The following is a 21,183-nucleotide window of genomic DNA, read 5'->3' as shown; positions in this document are numbered from 1 at the left end:
AGTAACCAGTACAATGGCAATCACTTGCCGCAGCTCAGCCAGGCGCTCAGTGCTGCATCCATATATTGGAACGAAGCAGATTATAGGTGGGGTTGCTACAGTGGTCTGGGATAATGTACATTGAAGTGCCGTCCCTTATTCGCTTGTCATGGAAGTACCATCATAATGCATGCTGGCTGCCGAGTTAATGGCATAGTAGAGTTGCGAGATCCAGCATCACTGCCGCCCAGTACAATAAGGACCGCATGTCATAGCTATTGCTGTTGGCATTGTATATCGTCAGTCGGTCGAAAGCGTCAAACGCCTGAGGTAATTTGGTTATCGTGCAGGGTCAAGTAATCTGAGGGGAAAGATGGTGAAACAGAACTGCCAATGTAGAACTAATGGCAATAAATGCCAAGGCGATGGATGTGAGGAATGCAAATACTGGTATTGCCTATGTGATTGTTGTGGTCGAAGGCTGGGCATTTGCATTGGCGTCGCTTTTGCGGGCGCAATCGGCTTCTTCGGACTCTTCATTTTGGTGCTTTACATATGCTCTAAAGTCTATAAGATGAGCTTTGGTACAGTCATCGACCAAATAGACTACGCCCTAACTGGCTACAAACCCGCCACTTCGAAGTGTGACCTCCAATAATCTGACGGTCTCACAGAGCCCACATAGCCTTACTGTAGCCATGTGACATCCGATGCAAATATTGGTGGTTTATATTACGAAGTCCGCTGCTCATACAGTATGTAGTACTCACGCAGTAATGCAACACAGATTATAAGCATTGAAGGTCAGTGATGGCATTGCTACTCAGCGTAACCCCATAGTGCACAGATGTTGGGTGCCCAGTGCCAAGTACGCTTTTCACCTCTTAACTTGCGGCTCAGTTGTTAATGCCCACCTAATGCATTCTAGTAGAGCTGTATCACAATCGGGCAGCGGGGCTATTGTACGTGGAGCTGTAGAGCGAGGCAAAAATGTCGTGTCTCCGTGGACCGACTCAGTAAGAGAGCACGCAGCATTAACGAACTACCCTGAATCCAGTAATCGCACGTATAATGCGCAACGCATAACATAATCCATACAAAAGGGTATGGATTCAAGACACGTTAAATAGTGATGAGGAGCGTGAAACCGAGAGAAGACTACGACTCAGTAGAAGACCCTCAGGCCCAACCTGGATGGATGCCCGCATGGATGGCACCAGTGACGATCGGCAATGGACAGACTCGGAACCCGCAGCCGGTGCCAGCGCGAGGCGGCAGCCTTGGTAAACTGAACAGTAGAACAAGTCACATGTAGCTACACAGCACACTGTAAGGTGATAGGACGTAATAATAATAGTAGTTCGTTGTTATATTAAGCGATGACCTAACACCTGACCAAAGTGGTGACCTGAACCTAAACCTCAACTTGGCCAATGCGTCATTACATCAGTTTCCCGGTACGTTGAGTGATGAGTCACTTGTGAGAGGTGTCTGCGTCATCTCACCGTGAAGCTAGGTGATCGGGCACCAAGGTAGGCAGCTGGTAAGTGCTGTGCTACATGATTCTTTATGTAGTTGCTGTGTTACTAGTTGCCACGACCGCAATGTGAGTCGCTGGGCAATGGATGGATCCCGGACTCTGATGTGATGGCCAATGGACGGCGAAGTTAGGTGACATTGTTGGCATCGGTATAGATGAGGAACGTGTTAATTGCGTACTACATCTCTTTTAGGCACTCATTATGACACCAATGTGATGTAACTGATAAGCTGCTGTGGCAGCGTTGCACGGTATGTGATGGATGGAGTTGACTGCTCAACACGTACCAGTTGACCTGCATGTCACTGCTAGGATACCGTTCACATGCGTTGAGTAGGTCATAGTTCCGTTATTATAGCTACATAGCCGTAATGTGGCTGGCTATTCGCGGGACGACGGGCACCTGGCTGATGTTGAAGCTGATGGGAGCTCAGTTGCCTTGGCTGAGGTGCGTGGAATGAGAGTGGGTTGGTGAGTGCGTTGCTTAGGTGATTGATATGTCTGCAGGTTGAGGGGACTGGGAGCGGCAGTGGTACGTGTTGCAGTTGGTGAGTGCTGCTTAGGTGATTGATGTCTGCAGGTTGAGGGGACTGGGAGGGGAAGATGAGTTGGGGTGAGCGGTGTAAATGTGATCCACAATGTCAGCGTCCTGACTGCAGGTGCTGTCCCTGGTGTTGTAGTGGGTGCATTAGAATGTGTCTTAGATGTCGTCCGATTTCCCAAAATCGCAAAAGTTTTGAGCCGTGCCACTCTAAGGGATGTGTTAAGTGTACTTCCTATTGTTCATGTTACTGTTGTCTAGAGAAACGAGCTGCCGAGTACCGTTCCCTTCATACCACTCAACTAACTACCGCCCAAGGCCCCGGTCCCTCCACTCTTCAGCAGCACTCCGGCTATCAAGACTCAGCTGCCATCGTTTCTAATTTACCATCCCCCAACCCCGCCCCTTACATCATCGTTCCCATCATCATCATCATCATCGTCATCTGCGTCATGATCTACTTCCGCATACGGCCGTTCCACAGGGTGCGGTATCTACTGCGCAGCTAATGACAATCACCTAACTGGCAATTGACATCCAATGTGCTTGACAGAGTAATAATTGCGCTGATAAACAATCACGTGAGCAGTGAGGTGACCATCCCCCTCCCTACTCCGCCATCGCCGCCGTCATCGTTGCCATCATCTTCGCCATCATCCTGCTCGACCTGTGCATCTTCCGCTTTCCGGTGGGCCGCAACATCTGCGATTTCCTCGTCCGCAAGATACCCTTCTGCATCGCGTTCTACAGCTGATCTTAGCAATTTGTTAGCGCATAAATCGTTCATCCAAATCCCACCGATCACCTAACTGCCAAGTGCCATCTAATGTTCTAGACAGTAGTGATTGCGTTGATGACCAGGCACATGAGCAGTGAAATGACCATAGCAACCACCCCTTACATCATCGCCGCCGTCGCCCTCATCATCGTCGTCATCTGCGTCATGGTCTACTTCCGCATCCGGCCGTTCCACAGGGTCCTCGATTTTTTCGCCCGAAAATAAACGTTACGCATCGCACTCTTAAACTCCAACAAGTTGTCTAATCTCATAGATAATCGTGTTATGGACGAACGGCGCAACGCGTATCTGCAAATCTATTATTAAATGTTTCGCAATAATGCATCGGCAGGCAGTTAGCGGGATTTTCACGAACTATACCGAATAAGCATTTACGTTGAACGGGATTGACCGAGGTGACCTAGTTTACGTCTTTTTAGATAGACTCGACACGCTCCACATACTTTCTCACATCATGCGCTACAAGGTATCTCACGTCATCGATGTCAGGGCGTTACTCACGGACGGCCGGAAGTTGCTCTCACTCTACAAAGACGTCGACTACTTCGACGACGACGAGGAACTTCCTCAAACATCGAGCACACTTGTTCAGTGATCTTCGTATTGCAATCCGTCACGACGGTTGCTGTATAGTTAGGAATATTTGAGTGTTTATACTGGCGCAGAGGCGGGCGTGTGTTGAAGCGAGTTTTGTACGGTTAAATGCGCCTCATTCAAGTGAGAATACGCAACATTGATTGTCAGTTAATAGCACTAATCCGAACAGTAGTTGGTAGAAAACGTGAATAGGTGCAGACCGTTGCCGCTTAAGTGCTAAGCTTCGCTTTACAGCTGAGTGGATGAGATGGTTGCCTACATTTGCAGATGTGGCACCATTATACGACGTCTACTATGGACATGGCACCATAAACACTACAGAATCTCTTGGTAAAGTACCGTTTGACAGTCTACGACGGATATGTGTAGTTGCAACTGCCATCGTTGCATGTTGGCAAATTTGCCTATTTATTTCACCTGATTCCACCCGTAACATAACACATCTGACTCACAACTTTACACATTATGTAGCTTGACTTCATCGATCATTTATTGCCATTGAAACCGATTGGTTGGAGTCAGCGGCGTTGTGTCGCGTCGACAAGGATACATGGTGTTTGGCCACAGACATCCCGGCAAATGAGTACCATCCAATATGTGAACGTGAGTAATATATTAGGTACAACAACTTCATGCTGGAAACGTCATAGGCGGCTAGAAGACGAGTGGAATCTCGCTCATGGTGATGATCACGACGCTGATCGATCTGCTAATGTAATTAGTGAGTAATTACATGGCTTCTACGAAAACCGTTGTTATATCCACTAAGGCTGTAATATTGCAGACTAGCTGCCGTTAGGATAAGGCAGTGAACCAATAGCACGGCAGTTTGCAGAACAAGCATAGAGTGATAAACGGAAAATGATGGTAGTAATCGGTACTATCTGCTTGTATGGCATATGTTTGAGTGAGATATAATTATAAATACGTGTAAAACTTGGCTGGCCAGTGCATGTCGTGGTTGTGGACGCTCAAGTTGTAACGGCGTTGCGGGATATGCGACTGCGCTTGCAAATTCAATATATGGACGGCGCTTTGCACGTCTGAATCAACTCGCAGTATAATTGGGATGTTTCACTTATGGGCGAACCTTAAAATGTACTACCCGTTGCCCTGGATGGCGTGTTAATGATGGCGGGGGGGAGGATGGCGGCAAGACAGGTGGAGGGCAAAGATTGTGTATGCTTTATATTATCATGTAAAGGTGAAAACGAGCTCTGCGCTGATTCCACTTGTACGACATGCATGGCTTGCTGTAGCCCCGGATGTAAGGACTGCAAGGAACATTGTGAGAAAGGACAGAAATGTAGATGTTTGAATCTTTGCTGTGGTTGTCCGACTAATTGCTATAAAGATGGTTTCGGTGAAGCGAGCTGTAAGAAAAAAAACCAAACAAAGGGTTGCAAGCGCTGCGAGACAAAATGCGCAAAATCCGAAAGGTGTATATGCTATCAATGCGACTGCGGAACGCAATGTAACGGATTCCTCTGTGCCTGCTGTTACTGGTGCAATCCTGGCAAGTGTAAGCGTAAAGGCACTTGCGACGGCTTCGTACTCGGGAAATGTTACAGTGGAGAGGGCAACAAAAAATGCAAAGGACATGGGACATATAATGACGAGGGGCGTCCTGAATACGTGGATAACTGCACTTGCGAACCTAAAAACAGTAACAGCGGTTGTACATGCTACAAGAGCAAATACGATAACAAGTGCAGATGTATCCGCGGCGTACCTGACGAGTATGGCAATTGCGTCATTAAATGCGACCTGTGTGGCAAATTGTGCTCTCAAGACTCGTATATTCATCAGGGCACTCTAGTAGTTGTCCCGCTTGCAATCGCAATGGTACTTATAATTGTCTGGTGCAAGTACCGCGATATAATTCGCAAGGTGTTTTATGAACTACGTGGTTCTTCTTCCAGAGCACCCAAGCATTCTAGCGCATACACAAATAATCTCGTCGGTGACAAAATCCCCGAGCAGAGTAGCACTGACCGCTACTCCGCCATCCGTCCAATGCCATACGTTGGCTTGTCGTAGAACACGTAAAGCTTTAATATCGCAACAAAGGCATGTCAATGTAGTAGCGTCAATCATCATTTCATGCCTCCTCTTCAAAGTTTGAGTGCTACCCTGAAATACTTCGTGTCTTCAAGCTTCCACTTTACGCACATATTGTCCTTCTGGCTACTTCCGCACGGTGTTGGCGTAGGCTGCTGGGTTCACCTTGTGCTGTCTCTGATCTAACTGATGTTATCCAACCAGTTCGGGCTCGAGGGTCGTTTGCAGTCGCAACAATCCCAGGGTTTCACGTTTCTCATACTATAGGGAACCGCCTCGATAAGTGTCTGCAGGTTGGATCTACTCCCTTTACAATCCTACACCGGATCATCCTAACTTCTACTGGCCTGTATCCCCGTGTTCTCGATAATGATGTTATGTAATAACGCTATACTATTAGCGTTCTTATTTGGTGTTAGCTTTTACATCTATGAGGTAAAGTAACGTTATTATCACATTGCCCAATTCATTCCCATCTGGGCATTGGTGTTATCCATATCCGCCGATTTTGCAACCAAATAACTGTATACCTCATCTGATCTACGATATCTTCACATGTCAGTGCAGTGTAATCATTAAGTCATTCTAACCACGACAACTGTTGCAGCAGGATGGCACAATAGACAGGACGTGCGTCGTGAGATCAGCGACACGCACTCCCTTTCACATACAAGCCACTAGTATATGAAACCGCGGAAACATCTATACAAGTTGCACGCTAATATTAATAAAGAGTCCGATGACTTCATTTGTGCCCGACCTAACCACCGTCGGTTATATAAAGCGAGGCACCGATTCCTTAGGCGACTGAACTCCGTCACCGTCGACACTAGCATCAAAGCGTTTCAACTGGAAATTGCCCTGACCCACAAACCTGCGACACCATTAAATTCCCCAGTTATAAAAACCAACCAGCGCGGGTAGAAGCTCTGCTTGAGCACCTCGATGAGCGCTTGCGACAGGTGGGCGTGAAGCGACGGGCGGTCCAGGACGGACTTGATGAACGCGACTGACTCCCGCTTCGTCGACTCCGCGCTCAGGAACTGCGAAGTCACAGACTTGCACTGAACATGGATGATACGGGCGTTCTGGGCGACTTACCAGGTTGAGGGCCTCCGCATGCACGGTGGCGTTCGACAAGACACGCTCGCACAGCAGACGCTCGATGGTCTCAACAGTGTCTTCGCGTGCCGCGATATCCGAGAACCACTTCGCAGCGCCATCCACTGCTGTCTTTGTATTGATGGCGTCCAACAGCAGCTGTCCTACATACTCAATGACCTCTCCGTCCTTGCAAAGGTCTTCTGTTATCTGGCGACTGAAGGAATACGCTGTCTTAGTGACCTCGTCCTGTTGCAATATATCGACCACGGTATTACGCAGAACTTCACCGGAGCTCAAGAGCAGCTGCTCCACCTTGCACTTCAGCAGCTCCTCAGTCTCCGCGCTGTTCAGGAAGTCCTCAGCCAACCGACGCAGGAAGGACATGGACTGGTCGTGAAACGCCCGGTTGTGCAGTAGCACGCCAGCCGCGTTACCTGTAGCGTCAAGGAGCGAAGACCTCACGCTCTCCACGTACACCACTGTCGCAACTCCAGCGCACACGACCAATAGCACCAGTGCCACCGGAGTCCAACGCGACCCGCCTCCAGGAGCACAGTGAGGTCCAAGCTTGTGCCGCCGGACGTATTCGATCGCGGCTTCCGAAGCGCATCGTGCGATATGTTCCTCATAGGCAGACCACCTTTCACTGTTATCTTCCGTTGGACAGCTCGATCCCTGTGTCACGGGAGATCGTTGACTCTGTGTCGACAGATTCCTCTCGATTGTCCGGCGGTGTCCATTCACAGAAGCCGGTCGTTTGGCGGCTGACGAGATATTGCGATATTCACCCAGCAGATGGGAGCGGAAGCAACCGGGCGCCTCTCGGTGTATCAGTACCCCGGATGACTCATTTTTATATGGCAGAAAACGCCACCAGCACCGCCGAATGTGCAAATGGCATAACATCCTAGCGCAACAGTGTCATTAGCGGCGAACCGTGGCCGTATTCATTGCGTAGATGATATCATCTATCTAAATGGACTACGTACATTACACGTATCATAAAACTATGTAAACAAATACGTTTTATCGATTTCCGCTGGAATTACCTCCCTAAGTTTTCATGGAATCTTGGGGCCACCAGTCGTTGCAAGCTGGCGGAAATTCGGCCAGTAAACAACACACCTGACACATTACAACTTCAATGAATACGCATCTGAATTATAAAGTACATTACTATTTTTATTGATAGGTAGCCTTGGCCATGCTCCGTTACCCTGGTCACCACCCCTTGATCAGGGCAAACATCATAACTCTCGAATCGTAGAGACGTTTTGAGCGCATAGTGTTCTTATGTGAGTTATGTAGTTTGCTTAGGATGCACTATCATCTACGAGTCACCCTGTCTTTCCGCAGAAGGCTACATCATATGCTACCAGGTCGAGTTTGGACTCCAGACTACGCCAGGCGCATATCCGACCCATCATGCGCAGTATAACATCACCTTAGCGTGTTATTGACGCCAACTATGCACTTCGTACCTAATGTGTACTTACTACCGGCAGCTGGGCGACGTTGGCACACGGTAGACCAGAACTCGTCCATAGCGTAACATCGACTGTGTTTGCCACCAACCGCAAAATACAACCTCATTCACTGAGCGTGCGCAACACAATATGAAGGCTGTGGCATTACAGAAATCCACTGTATCTCCCACAAAACGTCGTGGAATCACGTGTACCGTTACCGTAGTAAGGAACCATCTCATACATTCTGCCGATGAACCTACATCCACCATAGCTTCACCGGCGCATAACCCGACGAAATTCGTTCTGAGTCGACAAGTACCACTACAATAACAAAAGTCCATGATCTAAGATGGAGGTGGTGCCCCCTCGTCCTCCGGCAGCGGAGGCGCAGGCTCATCCGGAGCTGCCGCAAATGGTTCCGGCGGCAACTCGGGCTCCGGGGGCGCGGCAGTCTGCGGTGGCATAGGAGCGGCAGTTTCCGCTGGAACAACAGCTGGTTGCTCCGCTACCGTTACCTGGGCAGCCGCAGCAGCAGTGGCGTAATGAGAATAGTCGTAAGCAGCCGGCTGGGCGACACCAGACTCGCCCGTGGCAACCGCCTGCGCTCCCTGCTGGTAATACTGCGGGTAGTACTGCGCCGAGTAGTAGTACTGCTGCGGCTGGTACATCTGCTGCTGATACTGTTGGTAGTGCTGGTACTGCTGCTGGTAGAAGGCCATCTGGTACTGCTGCAGCTGCTCGGCGCTCTGGGGGTCCTGTTCCCCAGTAGCCGCAGCCCCGCCGCCAGTCAGCTCCGTCATCATGCGGTTGTACTCCTGTAAAATCGTTACAGACCACAGCGAAAGTTACACTAACCTGGTCAAGCTTGACCGCCTCCTGGGTGGCGGCAGTGGTGCCGGTGCTGCCGGCCAACTTGCAGTCGGAAGTCAGGTGGCCCATGAACCCGCAGATGGCGCAGCGCACGTCCGCATGCTTGACGGTGTGTAGATTGGGGGCGTCGGGGCACTCGTACGCGCGGTGACCCACGCCGCCGCAGACGCTGCAACGGCTGGCGTCGGAAATGCCCAGGGCGACACCGTTCACCAGCGCCAACTGCTCCAAGCCGCGGCGCTTGAACTCCTCGTGTTTGGGGTGGAAGGGGTCGAGCAGCGGCCCGATCAGTGCCACCGCCTTTTCCACGCACTCCTCCTTGTCAGCCGAAATGTGCACGTGCATGGGCATGGCCGCGTCCTCGTCGGTCTGGTGGTCGCGCTGCTTGCCCTCCTTGATGGTACCGCGGCCGCGCAGCGATATCTGCGCGCCACTCTCTGCCTCCAGGCGCTTGTGGTTGCATCCACGCGGGCCGATGACGAGACCCATGAAGTTGTACTCGGGGTACTTGTCGAGGGGGATGATGATCTTGCGCACCTTCTTCAGCGGCTTGTAGTCGGCCGAGGCCACGAACCCGGGCAGGTGCTTGAGCAGGTACTCCACCAGGCGGTTGTACTCCTCGTTCATGGCGTTCTTGGCCCTGACCTCACGGGTGTTCACACGGCTGCCGTTGCGGTCGTAAACCGGCGGCGGCGAGGGCGGCCTGATGTCCGCATCGCCAAGCTCCAGCTCTCCGGAGGCGATCTTCTTCACCAGGTCGTCGTGGCGCTGCTCGCGGAGAAACTGGTCCATCTGCGAGGGTGTCATCCCCGGCGGAAGGTCGACGAAGGGCGGCGGCAGGAACGGCCTGTCGTCCTCGGGTCCCCAGAGGCTCTGCGATTCATCCTCTTCCGTAACATTCGCCGCCTTGTTCGACAGCATCTTGAGCTCGTGGAGGAACGAGTTGGTCGTGTTGTGGATGACCATGTTCTTGCCGTCGTCGATCTTGCCCCAACGGGTCATACGGCGCCGGGGCGCCTTCTCCGTGCCCGGCAGGAGGGGCACACCCTCGTCGGCTGTCGCCGTTGTGGACATCGTGCCGAGCTACGGAGTCCGTGATAGCGCGCCACGGCCAATGCCGGCCTGTCAGCAGTGGTCGACGAACGATACCGAGGGGCGAATCCAATGGCAGCCGCCCGGTTAAATAAATGGCTGCTATTTGCCACTTTACTGTGAGACTGTGACTGGGCGCAAGCCGCCGGCTGTGGATCTGCTACAGGGCGTCGCGCTATGTGGCTCCGCACTACGCGGATATGCCGCGGAAGCGCCAACCTACACCCGAAAGTACGAAATCAATACCGATACCCAATACTCAAGCGTCAGCGTCGGTTTCCTACGGTATCGCTGCTACACATCTCATCAATCCGGCGCCACCGTCCTCGCCGCACGCAGGGCCGGCAGGGAATAACGTACCGCGGCTAATGTCGCCACCTAGTCAATCCTAAATACCCGACATAGTCCTATTGGAGCCTATAGACGCTGCTGTTGACCGGCGGTGTGCGAAAATCGGCCCCGCAAAGGGCTCAGAACTCGATGTGGGACTCGCAGGTGTCCTTCTCCGCTATTGCGCATCCCATGCGGCACTGCGTACACACTGAGACTGGATTCCTTTGCCGATTGGTACATACCTGTCTCTAAACGCGTGGACTTGCTGCGAGAGCGGGAAGGCAATTCCAGCGCCATCGTGTGAGGCTAGTGGAAGCATCGCAGCCGGGTCCGAAAGTGGAGCGGCTTCACTGCAAAAATTGTAGAAGCAACTCAAAACGCATAGTTACTTAGTACGAGCGAATAAACTCACGGGGAGCGGCCGTCGTCGCCCGTAAACGCGTGCAGTCCCTTCAGACATGAAGTTTAGGCCATAGGTTTGTGCCGAGCGGTTTCCGAAGGCAGCCACGTTCACGCCGCATTTTACTGCCGAGTCACGTGCACACAGATACAAGGTCAGACTCAGGGCGTGGATCCAGCGCGCTGCCGCGGCTGGACGCACAGCAGCGACCAGGCGAGCGGCAGAGCGCAAAGGGGGCACGAGTGGGACCTCAGGTTCACTTCAACTGGCACCGAGGACTGTATAGGATCCGGGACAACGATGCGCGGGGGCTTCGGACGCTGTACCTTCCAGCCCACAACACCTCGGACAGCATGAATTCTCATCGAGACCGGGGCAACAACAGCAGTGCGCGATCACGACACGGAGGTGGCCGCGCGCGTAACCACAGCCGGCGCAGCGCGACGGGCTCTGGATCCCGCTCGCGCGCGGCGAAGCACGCACAGCACAGGGGCAAGGCCGCCGATGCTGCCAGGGAGGGGCACAACGCAGCGCCTCTCAAGACGTATTCCGGGTCAATACGGCGGTTCCTGGTTTTGCTGGCGATAGCGCTGTTCGCGGCGTCATCGCGTAACGCCTGCAGGGGCTTGGGAGAGAGTGAGCCTGCCGGGGGAGTGGCTTGGGCCGCGGCGGCACGGCCGGAGACGCAACCGAGCTGCACTGCCGTCCACTCGCATCTGGACGAGTTGGTGATTGCTGAGTATTTAAAGGCTGGCACTACGCGTCGGCCGGATTTCGTTGTGACGCCCAGCATGAGTCTGGTCAGGAGGGGTCGCCGGTCGTTACCGCAACTCACTGGGGCGGATGCCGATGGCGAGGTGTCGCTCATCGTCCTCGACACGGAGGGGCTCGCGTACTGCACTAATTTGTCACGCCACCTGATGTGGGTCACGCGGCTCACGGACAACCTGCTCAACGTGAAGAAGCCGTACGTCGAGACTCCGAACAATGTATGCGCGCTCAACAACGCCCCCACCAGGGGCATGGGTTGGGACCGCGAGAAGTACGAGGAGCACACCACCGCGGACTCCCAGAACGGCAAGGCGTTCAAGACATGCGGTCGTAACGCCGGCGCGAAGGCCAAGTGTGCGCGGCACCTGGTGCCGAGCTACGACGGCTACGTCTACTGCATATACGAGACTGGTCACAGCCAGCTGCTGCACATCCACGTGCGTGACATCGTCAACTTCACGCCCTTCCGGACGCCGCTGCTGGACGGTGTCTACCTCGAGGGTTCCAGGAACTCCTCCGTGATGGCGCTGGATTTCCACACCGGGAGCTACATCGCGAGGAACCTACACGACGTCCACTACAAGACGCACCCCCCTGCGTCCCCGGACCAGCCGGAACGGGAGACGCAGAGGCAACTCCATATCGGCTACACCGACTGGACCGTGCGCGCCTTCGACGAGAAGTCCCACGTCGAGCTGTGGAGTTTCAATTGGCGCGAAATAGGCGCGGTAAACAGCGAGAACGTAGGGCCGGTGGTGGTGGAGCGCGTGCGCGAAATCATCAAGGTGCAAGGGCAGAAGCTGGCCATAGATTTCGAGGACGACGAGGGCAAGATCAGCGAGGAAATGAACTTCCCCTTCCCGATCGCGGCGGTGTTCGCAGTGCTGTGGAACGCCAACGAGGAGATCATGACCCTGCAGATTGTGGAGCGGATCTCGATCCCGCCGCCGGCCGCGTTTCTGCAGAACGCGCTCGACAAGGCCTATGGGTCGATAAAGCTGTCCAGCTCGAGCTACTTCGGGCGCAACCTGGTGTCGGTGAAGGGCGGCGTGATAAACGTGAAGAACATGTGGGATCCCGAGGTCGACGGCGAGGCCGCGAACGACGGTGGGAGGCTGATCACCATCAAGATGGTCGACAAGAACCACTATTACACGCTCGACACGGGTCTGCAGCCGCTGACGTTCACGCAGCAGAACCACACCAAGTGGCAGATCGTGAAGTGGTGGTGCGTGCTGACGTGCTGGCTGCTGACGTTCGCGCTGGCGCCGCTGATGAACGTGCTGCGGATCCTCAAGGAGTGCATCGACCGGAAAATCTACCACCGGCGTTGGTGGGCGAAAATGCCGTTTTCGAGGTTCCTGCTGGGCCAGGTCTCGCTGATGATCGACGACTTTGAGCGCGGCATCTTCGAGTCCACGGAACGGCTGATTTACAACGTCGACCGCATTTCGCCGCTGCACTCCGTCGACAACGTGTGCCAGACGTTCACGGTGCCGCTGAAGCTCATCAACAACACGGACGAGATGCTGGAGATTCAGAGGCAGGAGAACAGATCGCAGGCGGGAAGCGCGGCGCAGAGTGCGCGCAGCGAGGAGAGCGAGGGCCACGAGCTGCCCAGGGTCGAGCTGGCCGTCGAGACGAGCGAGATAAACTACTCCGACGACGAGATGACCAGGGAAGACGAGTTGAGGGCGATATCGGTGGTGCCGGCCGCCACCGCGCTGGCCAACTTCCTCGAGAACGGCCGGTTCCTCAGGACCTTCGATTGCATCAAGCTCCTGGGCAAGGGCGGGTTCGGGTCGGTGTACCGCGCCCAGCACAAGCTGGAGCCCGGGCACCCCACGTACGCCATCAAGCTGGTGCTGCTGAAGCTGAAGGCCTCCGAGGGCCTGACCTCCAGGCGCTACTTCAGGGAGATCGTGGCCAACAGGGAGATATCGAGCAAGTACGTCGTGCGCTACTTCACGTGGTGGTGCGAGGAGCCTCACTTTTTGCCCCTCACGCAGCTGACTCCGGAGATTCAGAGCGCGGCGGCCAACAACGTGAAGCACCTTGTGGGCTCCAACTCCCTGAACACGCAGCGGGCGAAGGCGCTCAACGGGTTCATGCAGCACTACCAGGAGATGCTGCGCGGGATTCTGGAGAAGCGTAGCGACGAGGACTACCCGAGCTTCAGCAACGTGGCGTTCAACAACTCCCTGCTTGACGAGCGTGGGAGGGTCGGGCGGAGGGTGCGCCTGGCGGCCATTGGCGAGCAGACCGGCGGATCGCAGCTGAACACCGACGAGGACGACAGCATGCTGAACGGCGTCTGCGCGTTCGAGTTCGAGGACGACAACTACGAACACGACGGCAGGTACCCCAACGTGCCGCAGTCGGAGTCCAGCCAGGGCATCGTCTTCGAGTACAGCAACACCTCGAGGGCCCCCGCCGTGGGGTTCGATGGCGAGAGCCCGCGCGAAAACAGCGAGAACAGCGACGACGGCGATGCGGAGGAGTCGGGGAACTGCCACCAGGCACGCGTGAGGGACACCGAAAAGCAGTACCCCGTGGTGCTGCTCATCCTCATGGAGCTGTGCAAGGGTTTCACCCTCAGGGAGTGGCTCAACAGGTTGGTGCTTAAATACCCATCAACAGCCTAACACGCGCGTGCAGGCCCGGGAGAAGCGACAAGCCAATGCAGTACACCCTATCGCCGAATGGGGTGCCGGTCGAGTTCGACCTGTTCCGGCAGCTCATAAAGGGGCTGCGTGACATCCACGCGAACAACTTCATCCACCGAGACCTCAAGCCCGAGAACGTGTTCGTGGACCCGAACACGAACGCGCTTAAAATTGGGGATTTCGGACTCGTGGGTTTCATCTCGCAGAGCACTCGCGAGACCAGGGACACTCCGCCGCCGGAGGCGACGGCGCAGCAGGACTCCTGCGAGGTAAGCCACCGACTAACTTTTGCTAATGCGCCGTTCAGCTAACGCAGTCGTCGCTGCCCGGCCAACTCATCGGCACCCCGGGCTACGCGGCGCCGGAGGGCGGGTTCAACTGCTCGGAGAAGGCCGACATCTTCTCCGCGGCGCTGATTTTGCTGGAGCTGCTGTCGCCCAGGTTCCACACCGTGATGGAGCGGTTCACAGTGCTGGAGAACTTCAGGAACACGGGCAGGGTCCCCGAGTTCATCGAGCAGGAGCTGTCGCCGTGGCACCGGCTGCTCACCGAGATGGCCGACCGCGTGCCGCAGCGCCGCCCCTCCGCCGTGGAGGTGCAGAAGAAGCTCAAGGGACTAATAGCAATGTGGTGTAACGAACCCGCAGATTAATTTACTGTGTATCTATTTGCCGCGCTACGCTGCCTTGCTTACGCTGCGTCGCTTACTCCGCCTTGGCCCGGCGGACCGAGGCCGGGACGGTCAGCACTGGGATCTGGAGGTACTCCGTGATCTCGCAGATGGTCTTCACGAACACGTACACCAGGTACACGGTGCCGTAAACGGCGGCGGCCAGCAGCACCCGGTGGAACGCCGCGGGCTCCAGGACGAGTCCGTAGTCCCTGAGCAGGCCGACGCCGTAGTACTGCAGCAGGAGCATGTACTGCGGCAGCAGCCCCCAGTGCACGCAGCGCATCGGCGACTTGGAGAGCAGGCACACGATGTTGTTCACGCAGACGGCGGCGACGAACATGGACGCGAAAATGCAGCCGGCCACGCGCGACTGCGCCGGGAGCGTGTACACGAGGTAGTAGGCCGAGTACGAGTGCACGAACGCCGAGAGCATGAACGCCAGGTACTGCAGGCGGTAGCTGGTGCGGTAGGCGAGCCCCAAGACGCCGCACATGCCCTCGGAGTACGCGACCGCCAGGATGAGGTATATCATGGCGTTGTGGAGCTCGTGCACGCGCGGGAAGTAGGCCCCCAGGAAGGCGAACAGCGGGTGGCCGCCGAAGAGCGTCGCCACCTTCACGCCGAAGTGTGGGCGCACGTAGTAGTGGACCGCCTGGAGCGCGATGGCCAGTAGGTTGGCCTCCGTGACGCCCAGCACGCCGTTGGTGTACTCGAAGGTCTCGAACTCGCTCTCACGCCAGACGGTGCACAAGACGTGGATCGGCGCTATCGCCACCAGGAGGAGGGTGATGAACGTGAAGCCGCCGGGGTAGAGCGTGCAGCAGATGTACGGGTAGAAGACCGTCACTACGGCGTCGAGGCCGTGGTCCAGCAACTGCCCCAGGGGCGAGCTCATGCCCAGCTTTCTGGCCTGCTTCCCGTCGATTCCGTCGAACGTCTGCGCGCAATGACATGCCCGAAAGGCGCCCTACCAGGTACAGCAGGGTCATCACCGACGCCAGCAGCGGCATCCACGTGGGGGCGGTGCTGCTCTCGAGGCGGTGCATGTACGTGAAGATGCAGAAGTTCGTGACGAAGATGCAGAATCCGCCCATCAAGGTCACCACGTTGGGGGATACGAACTGAGCGGGCGTTACACAACAGAGTCAGGTCCTACCCTGGGCAGCATATGGGCGACGGGAGTCCACCAGAAGCGGTTAATCAGCGCGTCCAAGCATGTCGTGGCGCCGGATTGGAACTTGTACTTCTTGAGGTTCGGCAGGTTGGCCTTCGGAATGATGCGGGTCAAGCACTCCATCCTGTTCGCGCGGCTCCGAGTAAGTCGTGAATCAAAAAATTCGCAGAGGCTGCGGATGGAAGAGGTGCCTCTCGGGGGCAAAGGTCAGCTAAATGCACAGAAGCAGCGGAAGTACGCGCCAAGCCATCCCAGCTCCGACTCAGCGATAGACACGCGACGAAGGGCGCCGAACGCACACCCGAACGCACACTAGGCCTAGACTGCGCAATAAAATCCGCCGTGGACCCGGCGCTGCGCTCAGTTTCTTAAAATGCCGGCAAGGCGGCGTGACGCGCAGCCCCATGAGCAGATAGAGGCGCGAGACATTTTTTGGCGCCAGCTCAAGCGGAACAGGCAGTGCCCACAGCACCTACGAGGCGCGTTGTGTGTATCGCAAATATTTCCGTATGCCAGCGGAGTCGTGTCCGCCGGCGAGGGAAGCGCACACGATGGGAAGGAAGGACGCCAGGATCAACTCGGCCGAGCTCGCGTCGATTCCGACCTCTAACAAGCTCGTCATAAATGTGAGTGTTTAAAAGTTCGCTACGCGGCAGGTCCATCGGGGCTCGTTATCCGTAGGCGGTTGTGTGCAGCGCGCTGTCTAACGCTGCGGGCCTACGCGCCCGCAGCGCTTTGTACGCATACCTCCGGCTCGAATATCGCGTACATGCGTTGACTCGTGCGGGATACGCGTCTTTGAGCGTTGTATCGGCTCGTGGTTGCGATGTCTGGGCGTGTATTCAGCGGCTGGCATCGTGCCGATTTGCGCGTCGCCAAGCGTGGCCACCGCGCCTTCCATGGCCGATTTGCGCTCCAGACGCGGTGTCTGATACGGCCACGTGATATGAGGCGTCTGCTGTTTCCCCCCCGCTGCGCTGGGCACCGACATACGAAGAGTATGCATGCAGCAGCTGGGCCGACATCAGCTCGGCTGCTCTCCGTAATGAGCACCCATGTGATGCATATTGTGTTCATTTGCTGCTATTAAGAGACGCGAGCACATGTTTTTGCAGACATCTGGGTCCAACGCATCGCAAACGGGCGACAAGCCTAACACCAACGTATGGAGGCTCTGCCCCTTCAGGAACCCGGCGAGGTCCGACGGGCTGGTCCTGAAGCACTGGAGGCAGGTCATCAGGAACAGAGAGGCTCCGAAGGTTGCGCCCAACTCGCCGCTCGAACTGCAGGAGAAATACGCCCAGACGCTCGACTCGGACGTCACGTCCACGCTGCCTAAGCTGGACGAGGAAAGCGCCCCGGTCGACTCTTACCCGTTCGCTAAGGTAGCGCCGGCAATAAAAATCTATCGCTACTCCGATGAGTTCTACCGGTACCAGATCGGCGACCTCGACCCGTCGTGGACCAAGGAGGAAACGGACCTCCTGTTCGACCTGTGCGAGATGTTCGAGCTCCGGTTCGTCGCGATACACGACCGGTTCAAGTGGCGGAAGGACGTGACGCTCGAGAAGCTGAAGCACCGTTACTACACCGTGACCAAGCGGATAATCGAGTACTCGTTTGAGGAGAAGATCAAGACTGAGATTGCGAAGCACAACAACCCGTCGCACCCGGTCATCGCGGCGCTCAGGGACGAGTCGGCCAGGCACCCGCTGGTCAAGTTCACGTACAACATGGAGCACGACAGGGACCGGAGGGAGATGCTGGAGCGGAGCTACCGGGTCACCGAGGAGCAACGGCAGGCTGAGGCGCAGCTGCTGGACGACATAAAGCAGGCGGAGTCGCTGTTCAAAAGGGAGGAGCGGAAGAAGGTCGAGTTCAAGAAGCTCAAGAAGAAGTTCAGCGTCAGCGACGACGCCATCACGCTGCCGAACATGGAGAAGCTGCACTCCAAGGACGTGTGGCTCGCCAGCGACATGGTCACGCAGTACAAGGCGCAGCTCAACCCGAAGCACAACGACGCGGTGGACGAGATGTTGGCGGCGCTGAACATACCGGCCCCCGTGGTGTCGTCGCGAGCGTCCAACGAGCTCTACTGCGTGGTGCGCGGGGACGCGGCCATCATGATAAACCTGGTGAACAAGGTGGACAGCCTGAGGAAGGAACTCGAGCACTGGAAAGCCATCGCTGGGCCGTTGCCGGAGCAGACGGCGACGCCCAAGGCGAAGGAACAAAGGACTGGCGCCCACACGACGCCCATCGATATCGCAACTGCGTTCCAGACCCCCCGCAACATGGAACCTGCCAAACCCTTCCCCAAGCCCAAGTACCCCACCCCGCAACATGTCGGCACGCACCAGATGAGCCAGTCGGACGACGGAGCTTCGATGATGAGCGACAGCTCCAAGCACTGCGGCGAGCAATCGCAGATGGAGCAGGAGCACCAGAACCAAAACGTCATGTACCACCAGCAGCTGGCCAGGCAGCGGATGCTCATGGCGCAGCAGCAACAGATGCAACAGCAGATGCAGCAGCAAATGCACCAGCAGATGCAACAAGCGCAGATGCAGCAGGCTCAACAGCAACAAGCGCAAATGCAGCAAGCGCAGATGCAACAGGCTCAACAGCAACAAGCCCAGATGCAGCAAGCGCAGATGCAACAGGCACAAATGCAACAGGCCCAACAGCAACAAGCCCAGCAACAGCAGGCTCAGCAGATGCAGCAAGCCCAACAGCAACAAGCCCAGCAGATGCAAGCCCAGATGCAACAGGCACAACAACAGCAAGCTCAGCAAATGCAAGCACAGCAGCAAGCCCAACAACAGCAGGCCCAGCAGATGCAGCAAGCTCAACAACAGCAACAAGCCCAGCAGATGCAAGCCCAGATGCAACAGGCCCAACAACAGCAAGCTCAGCAAATGCAAGCACAGCAGCAAGCCCAACAACAGCAGGCCCAGCAGATGCAGCAAGCTCAACAACAGCAACAAGCCCAGCAGATGCAACAAGCCCAACAGCAAGCCCAGCAACAAGTCCAGGCTCAGGCGCAGCAGTTGCAAACACAACAGACTCAAGCTCAACAGCAGTTGCAACCACAGCAGCAACCGCCCCAGCCACAACAAGCTCAGCAACAACTGCCGGGGCAACCGTTACAGACGTCGCCGCGACAACAGTCCCAGCAACAGGCGCAGCAACAATTACAAGCCCAGCAGCAACAGCAGGTGCAGCACGCCCAGCAACAAGTCCAGGCTCAAGCTCAACAGCAACTGCAGTCCCAGCAACAAGTCCAGACTCAAGCTCAACAGCAGTTGCAGTCCCAGCAGCAACAGACTCAAGCTCAACAGCAGTTGCAACCACAGCAACAGCAACTGCAGGCGCAGCAGCAGGCTCAGATGCAACAAGCGCAACAGCAAGGACAGCAGGCGCCCCAGCACGGGTCGGCCCCGCAGTCACAAGGCCAGCCGCAGCAACCGCTTCAGCAGCAGTCAAGATCGCAGATGCCCCAAATGTACCCTATGAAGGTCGGAGCGCCCGGTGCCTCGAGTCCGCACTCTTTCCAGCAGCAGGGACACTACCAGCAGATGATGCCGCACCAGCCGCCTGCGCACATGAACCAACCGCAGCACATGGGGCAGCACTCGCCCATGGCGAAGCAGCAGAGCGTGCACCAGATGCAACAGCCAAGCATGCCTCCGCCTCACGCCATGATGGCCCAGCACCGGGCGATGCAGCAGCGCATGATGCCGTACCCGCAGTACCCCCAGCAGCAGTTCCAGCAGGGCTACCAGCAACAGTTCGCGCCCATGCCGATGCGGATAAACCCTCAGGGGATGTACTACCCCAATCAGATGTACCCGCAGGGCGGTCCTCCGCATTACGGGCACATGATGCAGCACCCGATGGCGCATCCGCAGGGCCAGATGCCGGCGCACATGCAAGGCCAGATGCAAAACCAGGCGCAGGGTCAGATGCAGAACCAAATGCAGCAGGTGGTCGGACAGATGCAGGGTCAGATGGGAGGTCACATGCCAGGTCAGATGCAAAGTCCGATGCACGGGGCCATGAACGCCCATATGCCCGGGCAGATGCAGGGCCAGATGGGAGGTCACATGCCTGGCCAGATGCAAAGCCCTATGCAGGGCGCCATGAGCGGCCACATGCCTGCGCAGATGCAGAATCAGATGCAACAGGTGGTTGGACAATCGCAGCAGATGCCACCGCAGTGAAGTCAACATCGACGTCTCTGGGAAGCGCTCTACGCTTGGTTACATGTCGACGCGGCGGCTGGTTCAGCCAATGTGCGGGCCGCAGCCCTGCCGCCGCGACAGGTCACACACCAACACACCTAAATATAGTCTAACGCCAAATTATGGGCAAAAAATCGGGGAAGCACAAGGCAAACACCGGTAACGACTTGCAGCTGCCTCGTCCTGCGGAGCAGGTCCGATTCCTCTACCAGCCGGCGCTGCCGGGCGGCGACGAGGCGAGCACGCTGAACAAGCTTGCCGAGCGCGCCGGGGAGAGCACAGCGAGCTGGAAGGCCAAGATAGAAAGCCGCGTGCTGCAGCTGAACGCTGCCGTGCACGAAGAGGCGGCCGCCCTCGTAGGCCGGCAGCCCGAGCCGTACACCGTTAGACACAGCTTCACGAAGTTCAGCGGGCTCAGCAACCGCGCTGCGAAGCGTGCCGGGCTGCTGTCCGTGGGGCCGGAGGTCGACTTCGAGCACGCCCAGGTGCTGCGCACGCTCTGGCAGGAGTACATCGCGGACGTGCTCGGCAAGCACAGCGCGCCGGCGCACGTCGCACGCAACCTCGCGCTGTGCGACCTGCACGGCGCGTACGTAGAGGTCGTCGGCAGCGCCTGCGCCGCCTACGTCGGCATCGCGGGGATCATAGTCCGCGAGACGCACCACGTAAGCCCGCGCAGCATCCGTCCCATGGTGAGCAGGCCTTCTACATCGTCAGGAGCGACTCGAGGGTGGCGCTGGTGCTCAAGGAGGGCACGGTGTTCGCCCTCGAGTGGGACCGCTGGAAGTTCCACATCCACGGGGCGCACCTCGCGGCCACCCCGGCGCAGCGCAGCAAGCGCAAACTCAAGGCGAAGGCAAAACTCTGAAA

General features: G+C 56.4%; 10 protein-coding genes across 10 annotated transcripts; 6 read left to right on the top strand and 4 right to left on the bottom strand.

The window, feature by feature from the left end:
- Window positions 1-352: 352 nt before the first annotated feature.
- On the top strand, window positions 353-637 carry BBBOND_0109500 (hypothetical protein; the record flags this gene model as incomplete). The annotated part of the gene is made up of 1 exon (XM_012911384.1): window positions 353-637. The coding sequence occupies one exon, from the start codon at window positions 353-355 to the stop codon at window positions 635-637; it is 285 nt and encodes a 94-aa protein (XP_012766838.1).
- Window positions 638-1,111: 474 nt separating this feature from the next.
- BBBOND_0109490 (hypothetical protein) lies at window positions 1,112-1,294 on the top strand (the record flags this gene model as incomplete). Its single annotated transcript, XM_012911383.1, has 1 exon — window positions 1,112-1,294. One exon carries the CDS (start codon window positions 1,112-1,114, stop codon window positions 1,292-1,294), a length of 183 nt encoding a protein of 60 aa, XP_012766837.1.
- Window positions 1,295-2,637: 1,343 nt separating this feature from the next.
- On the bottom strand, window positions 2,638-2,847 carry BBBOND_0109480 (hypothetical protein; the record flags this gene model as incomplete). The annotated part of the gene is made up of 1 exon (XM_012911382.1): window positions 2,638-2,847. One exon carries the CDS (start codon window positions 2,845-2,847, stop codon window positions 2,638-2,640), a length of 210 nt encoding a protein of 69 aa, XP_012766836.1.
- A 1,740-nt stretch (window positions 2,848-4,587) lies between these two features.
- On the top strand, window positions 4,588-5,496 carry BBBOND_0109470 (hypothetical protein; the record flags this gene model as incomplete). The annotated part of the gene is made up of 1 exon (XM_012911381.1): window positions 4,588-5,496. One exon carries the CDS (start codon window positions 4,588-4,590, stop codon window positions 5,494-5,496), a length of 909 nt encoding a protein of 302 aa, XP_012766835.1.
- A 795-nt stretch (window positions 5,497-6,291) lies between these two features.
- On the bottom strand, window positions 6,292-7,527 carry BBBOND_0109460 (hypothetical protein; the record flags this gene model as incomplete). Its single annotated transcript, XM_012911380.1, has 3 exons — window positions 6,292-6,391; window positions 6,430-6,581; window positions 6,619-7,527. 3 exons carry the CDS (start codon window positions 7,525-7,527, stop codon window positions 6,292-6,294), a joined length of 1,161 nt encoding a protein of 386 aa, XP_012766834.1.
- Window positions 7,528-8,434: 907 nt separating this feature from the next.
- On the bottom strand, window positions 8,435-10,034 carry BBBOND_0109450 (transcription or splicing factor-like protein, putative; the record flags this gene model as incomplete). Its single annotated transcript, XM_012911379.1, has 2 exons — window positions 8,435-8,905; window positions 8,946-10,034. The coding sequence occupies 2 exons, from the start codon at window positions 10,032-10,034 to the stop codon at window positions 8,435-8,437; spliced, it is 1,560 nt and encodes a 519-aa protein (XP_012766833.1).
- A 1,542-nt stretch (window positions 10,035-11,576) lies between these two features.
- Window positions 11,577-14,874, top strand: BBBOND_0109440 (PK4 protein kinase, putative; the record flags this gene model as incomplete). Its single annotated transcript, XM_012911378.1, has 3 exons — window positions 11,577-14,170; window positions 14,215-14,491; window positions 14,539-14,874. The coding sequence occupies 3 exons, from the start codon at window positions 11,577-11,579 to the stop codon at window positions 14,872-14,874; spliced, it is 3,207 nt and encodes a 1,068-aa protein (XP_012766832.1).
- Window positions 14,875-14,926: 52 nt separating this feature from the next.
- Window positions 14,927-16,192, bottom strand: BBBOND_0109430 (ethanolamine phosphatidyltransferase, putative; the record flags this gene model as incomplete). Its single annotated transcript, XM_012911377.1, has 3 exons — window positions 14,927-15,832; window positions 15,867-16,016; window positions 16,052-16,192. 3 exons carry the CDS (start codon window positions 16,190-16,192, stop codon window positions 14,927-14,929), a joined length of 1,197 nt encoding a protein of 398 aa, XP_012766831.1.
- Window positions 16,193-17,172: 980 nt separating this feature from the next.
- Window positions 17,173-20,292, top strand: BBBOND_0109420 (hypothetical protein, conserved; the record flags this gene model as incomplete). The annotated part of the gene is made up of 1 exon (XM_012911376.1): window positions 17,173-20,292. The coding sequence occupies one exon, from the start codon at window positions 17,173-17,175 to the stop codon at window positions 20,290-20,292; it is 3,120 nt and encodes a 1,039-aa protein (XP_012766830.1).
- Window positions 20,293-20,435: 143 nt separating this feature from the next.
- BBBOND_0109410 (hypothetical protein, conserved) lies at window positions 20,436-21,181 on the top strand (the record flags this gene model as incomplete). Its single annotated transcript, XM_012911375.1, has 2 exons — window positions 20,436-20,939; window positions 21,014-21,181. 2 exons carry the CDS (start codon window positions 20,436-20,438, stop codon window positions 21,179-21,181), a joined length of 672 nt encoding a protein of 223 aa, XP_012766829.1.
- Window positions 21,182-21,183: the final 2 nt, after the last annotated feature.

This window comes from Babesia bigemina (genome assembly GCF_000981445.1).
Source record: "Babesia bigemina genome assembly Bbig001, chromosome : I".
Classification (NCBI taxonomy): Eukaryota; Apicomplexa; class Aconoidasida; order Piroplasmida; family Babesiidae; genus Babesia; species Babesia bigemina.
The sequence above is the reverse complement of the archived record's forward strand: the minus strand, read 5'-3'. Positions and strand labels throughout refer to the sequence as shown.